This window comes from Microtus ochrogaster, linkage group LG5, assembly GCF_000317375.1.
Source record: "Microtus ochrogaster isolate Prairie Vole_2 linkage group LG5, MicOch1.0, whole genome shotgun sequence".
NCBI classification, from domain to species: domain Eukaryota; kingdom Metazoa; phylum Chordata; class Mammalia; order Rodentia; family Cricetidae; genus Microtus; species Microtus ochrogaster.
In genome coordinates this window covers 52,985,784-52,990,696 of record NC_022031.1, presented here as the reverse complement: position 1 = coordinate 52,990,696, position 4,913 = coordinate 52,985,784, and the positions used below count along the sequence as shown (strand labels likewise).

General features: G+C 33.5%; 1 protein-coding gene across 4 annotated transcripts in view; it reads right to left on the bottom strand.

Annotated features, from left to right (window-relative positions):
* Positions 1-216: 216 nt before the first annotated feature.
* Sntg1 (syntrophin gamma 1) overlaps positions 217-4,913 on the bottom strand; it is a 400,484-nt gene continuing 395,787 nt past the window's right edge. For all 4 annotated transcript variants that reach the window (XM_005362238.2, XM_026786566.1, XM_026786567.1 and 1 more), the window contains 2 exons: positions 3,575-3,685; positions 217-1,731 (listed from right to left, as the gene is read on the bottom strand). In XM_005362238.2, the coding sequence (XP_005362295.1) occupies positions 1,573-1,731; positions 3,575-3,685 (270 nt within the window). In that variant the 3' untranslated portion in view covers positions 217-1,572. The remainder of the gene's footprint in view (positions 1,732-3,574; positions 3,686-4,913) is intronic.

Below are 4,913 nucleotides of genomic sequence, written 5' to 3'. Positions count from 1 at the left end.
TCACCCACCATGTGGCTGCACCTTGCTCAGTAGCAGAGGTTTCAGAAGAAATAGTAAAATATGTCCATATTCACTCCTTCTACTTTATGTTAGACAGTCAGAACTCTGATATTGGTGACATCCAAAATTTGCCATAGTTTTTGTGTCTGGTTGATATAGTAGCAACAATTTCAATATTACTATTGTAGGGAAACACTGATTTTCTTATAGTGTTTGTAAACTTTTATTATTAAATTTTTTTTGTTCTTTTGGAAAGGCATTTTAGTTCCAATCTTACATTAGTGAACTCCCTGTTAGAAAGCTTGCCATTTAAAAAGGGCTAAAACAATTATCAACTGAAATGTGTACAAGCAAAAATGGGCTTCCTTTTTACTTTTCAATAAATACCCAGTTGTTTAAAAGCAGACATCTACAGAGCCTTAGATGAGGGCGAGAGAATGCTTCCTGCTCTGTGTGACTAGCAAGACCCCATTCCCAGCTATGAGTACATTCTCCATATTTCCTATTTCTCTCCTTTTCGTCTTCCTAACGCTAACACAAGCTAGCTACAGCAGTCTTAATCTATTATAACTACTTCATCATACTCCATGGCATTCTAGGACATGTATTTTGAGAATTGTTTCCAAATCTCAATTTACTCAATAAATATACTCAAATGAAATTATTGCCTCTGTGGCTACTTTTCAGGAACTTTTCGATTCATGACTAAACAGGAAAGGGTTACAAAGTCCTACTTCTTAAACAGAATTTATTGACATAATTTTCTCTGTAAGAATTTTGGGTCATATCAATTTATTAAAGTTTAGTTTGTTCACAAATATCATTAGGCAAAAGAGTATAAGTGTGTTTACATGAAGAACAGGAAAATCATGAGTGTTTTAGCCATTCAGGACTAATACCATTTTTAATATAAAACATTTTTGTAGCATTCATTCAAGAAGGAATGTTTCATTTCTTAGTGTGTATCACAGGCCAATGTGATTATCTTTACTTATTCTTCAGAAGATTTTAAATCTGGTAAACACAACCGGAGTGCTCATGTGGAAACATAAGATGGGAATATAGGAAGAAACTCATGTGGGTAGGTTAAGGTACTTCTATCCTTGAGGTTTTAATGTTTTATTATTATTATTTTTGCATGCTACTTGCCTTGCTTTACTTTTTAATTTATTTTACACTCATAATACAATGATAGGGCATTGGCTCATGATCTGCCCACTATGTCTCTGTCATACAAAATAATCTAAAATAGAGAAATAGCCATTTAATTGGTATTTTTATTTATAGGTAGCTTACAATTTTTGTGTTATTTACATACTTTACACCAATCATTCATCACCATCCACGGTGACAGCTGTGTCCTGATAAAGATCCGAGGAGAAAGAATCGGCTGCTCTGCCCATTCCCGGTTATTTGCGGATACCTGCCAGGGTAAGATCTACTGCAGATACCTCCTGACATTTTTTCCCACTGGAGTCGCAGTCTGACTTCACTGTTGACATGGTGACAGCATGGTCTCTGCCGGATGAAAACGAGGAGTGACAGTGGGGCTGCTAGGCAGAACTCAGTCTGTCAAGCCACGTGCTTTGCTTTGCTTGTAGAAGCAGAGGTGGCAGTAGCAGAAGCAGCAGCCTGATTGCCTAAAAACAGAGGGTCCAAACAAGCCACTTTGGCAGCAAAAAATGAGTGGATACAGTGAAGAACAGCAAATAAATTTGAAAATTCCAACTCCTGGAAGGAAAGGAGAAAGAAGTAAATCAGGGGAAAAAAATTTATTTTTTCACAAAGTTGTCAATAAGCAGTCATTTTTATGTATAACATCTGGAATCTAGAATATGTAATATATTAAAATACAATACTCTCATAGACATGTTATAATGCCAAGAAAATTGGAGACTGATTAAGAAATTTATAAGCTTAATGAAACTGATATATACAGTTTATGATCGCAATGAGAGTAACTCATACGTAGTAAACACCTGAGATTAATGATGCGTATTTTTTGTTATTTAGTTTCACATTTGTGATGGAAGATGAAGAAATTAGAACAAATTATAATACATCAGAGAACTCCTAGAGAAAATCAACAGGCCTACTGTGTTATCTTGGGGTTTGCAATAGGAACACAACAGCCTTCCGTGTCTCAACAGTCTTTTACCTTTTCATAGTTCAGAGTCAGATTAGGATAGTGCAACTTCTGAAAGTAGTAAAATACATTCACTTCTTTATTGTATTTCTTCAAAATTCCCACTTACAAAGTCTTTTTAAAACTCTGTCATTATTAGCTAAGGTTTATTTTATTCTAATTAAAAAATTAATGAAAATATATCATTTTCTCTTCCTCTTTCTCTCTTCTGTGCAATATTTACCATGTCTCTCCTCCCATTCTTTCCATCCCAACTACCCTATTACCTCTATCCCTCTTATATATACGGTCTCATCTTCTCTGATTTTATACATATATACATATAATATATTATATACTATATATTATATGTATAGATATTATATATAGATATATACAAGTGTGTATGTGTTCTTCTGAGTTCACATAGATAAAAAAATTTTGAATGCCACTGAACACAAATATTAAAGCAGTGTTTCTTAAAATTATTCCTATGAAGTTGAAGATTATAGCTTGTTTTTTAGTCTCTCCAATTACCTAAATATCTGGGCACTTTAAGTAAGATCTAGGTTTTCTAATTATTCTACCCATCTTGTTTATTATTGTCCAATAGTTTGATGCTGATCAAGACCTTACAGTTTTATATCTTTACCAATTTAAGGTTTGTAGTGTATGATAGGAAGACATAGATACTGAGAATAGACTGTAGGAGACTGATGGATCTGGGTTCGACCCTAATTCAACATCACCTCCTCTGCCCCATGATCAACTCGTACAGTCATAGCCATCCCTCAGGCTTCCTTGTTCACACCTGTATGAATTCACAGAGGATAGTCTTTCCTTTCTACCTTTTTGTTTGTTTGTTTTTCTGAGACTTTCAAATATCCAGAGGCTTTACATGCTGTTTCCTTACAACAGAACTTTCCTGACATTTTTTTTTTCCACGAGCCTTACTAAGCAAAACCATTTGACTATAACTTAGGTAAAACTATGTGGAAAGTCATTGACTAATTCATCTTCTTTAAGTCATATCTAATCAGCAATTATTCCATATTTGCTTAAAACCATATTCTTTGCAAATTTATACTTCTATTTAAGGTTTGATAGATTACTATAAAGCAGCTAAATTTCCAAGGTATTTTTTAAAATTAAGAAACTGCTGTATGGCCCCTTCAGGTCTTGGCATGTTGTTTTAGTCTTATGTAATTATAGTTCATACCAGATTGAAACTAAGGCCCAGAATCAGTTAGGCATAATTTATTAGAAGCAATGCTTTTCAGTGAAAATCTGTCATTAAAGCCTTCAAGTAAAAGTACTCTAGGGTCACAGTGCTATTTCAAGGTAGGCGGAAAACATTTGTGTTTATTGATCCTTCACCTTCTCCTCGTTGCATCTTTAAGGCACTGATGTATTTGGAAATGTATTGTGTGATGGATCTTTTGTGTTTACCTTTGCTTCAATTTGTTTAGTTTCTGAATTTTGAAACAAAAATTTTATTTTGCTTTTGCCATCATCTGATGAGCCTTTAAGCTGAGAGAATTTATACCTCCAAAGTATGGCCTAAAAGAAAAGAGAAATGGAAACAAGTAAGTCAACAAAGTTTATGTCTGCATTAAAGCCAAGAAATCATGTCTTTTAAATATAAAAGTTAATCTTATGTAGTAATATACCCCAATATTAATATATTAATTTAATTTAATTTAAATTCATTCTTTAAAGGTTATCTTTTAATATTTAATATTCAATCTATCATTTAACATATATATATCAGGTGTCACCAAAGTTTTTCAAAGACATAACTTAAGTAAATTTTTCAGTGAGGTAGTACTGTTCTTTTCCTAGTAAAGAGAAAAATGTCTCCAGTAGACCTTCTGACCTCTATGGTTATCTAACATTAGTCCTGAAAAAATAAGATTAGTACAATTTCAAGTGTACACATAGGAGTCTATAACAATGGGTAGGAAAATATTTGTTTTTCACCAAAGTATATATGTAAATATGTACAGTATGTCATCAATATTGCTTATTTCGTTACTTGCATTGAGAAACTAATCCACTGTGGAGTAAGGGGAGCACTCCTACATTGCTGGTGGAAGTGCAAACTTGAACAACCACTAAGGAAATCAGGGCATGTACAGCTTTAATACCTCAGATTTTTCTTACAACATACAAGATCAGTTAGATTTCATGTGAAAGAAATTAGTTACTGGATCCACACCATCCCTGAATAGTGTACCACATGCTGAACATGAATAGCATCAAAGTGTTTGGTAGTAGAGCCTCTTAAAAAAGCCACCATTTTTGCTGATAGCATTGAGCGATGAAGTCACCTTTTTTTTTTTAGTTTAAATACTATGAAGTTCACTACTGTTTATTGAGCAGCTAAATAGCTCAGATTTTCACACATCATTTTAATCTATATAACATAATAAATATTTAATCTATAAATAAGAATACTGAAGTTCCAATACCTCACTTTTTAAATTTTCCAATATCACACCACTGGAAAAACAGGATAGCCAAATGATTATTTCTGCCAATCTCTTGATGCCTAAACTATCTGGAGAAGTTAATTATTCATCCTTGGATTGTCTACCTGAAATGGGGTTGACTTTTAGCTTGTTTGTGCATTTTTTTTTATTTTTTTTCCTTTCTTGTGTCTTTTTCTTTTTTTTTAAAATTTATTTATTTATTGAGGATTTCTGCCTCCTCCCTTCCACCACCTTCCATTTCCCTCTCCCTCCCCTGATTAAGTCCCTCTCCCTCATCAGCTTGAAGAGCCATCAGG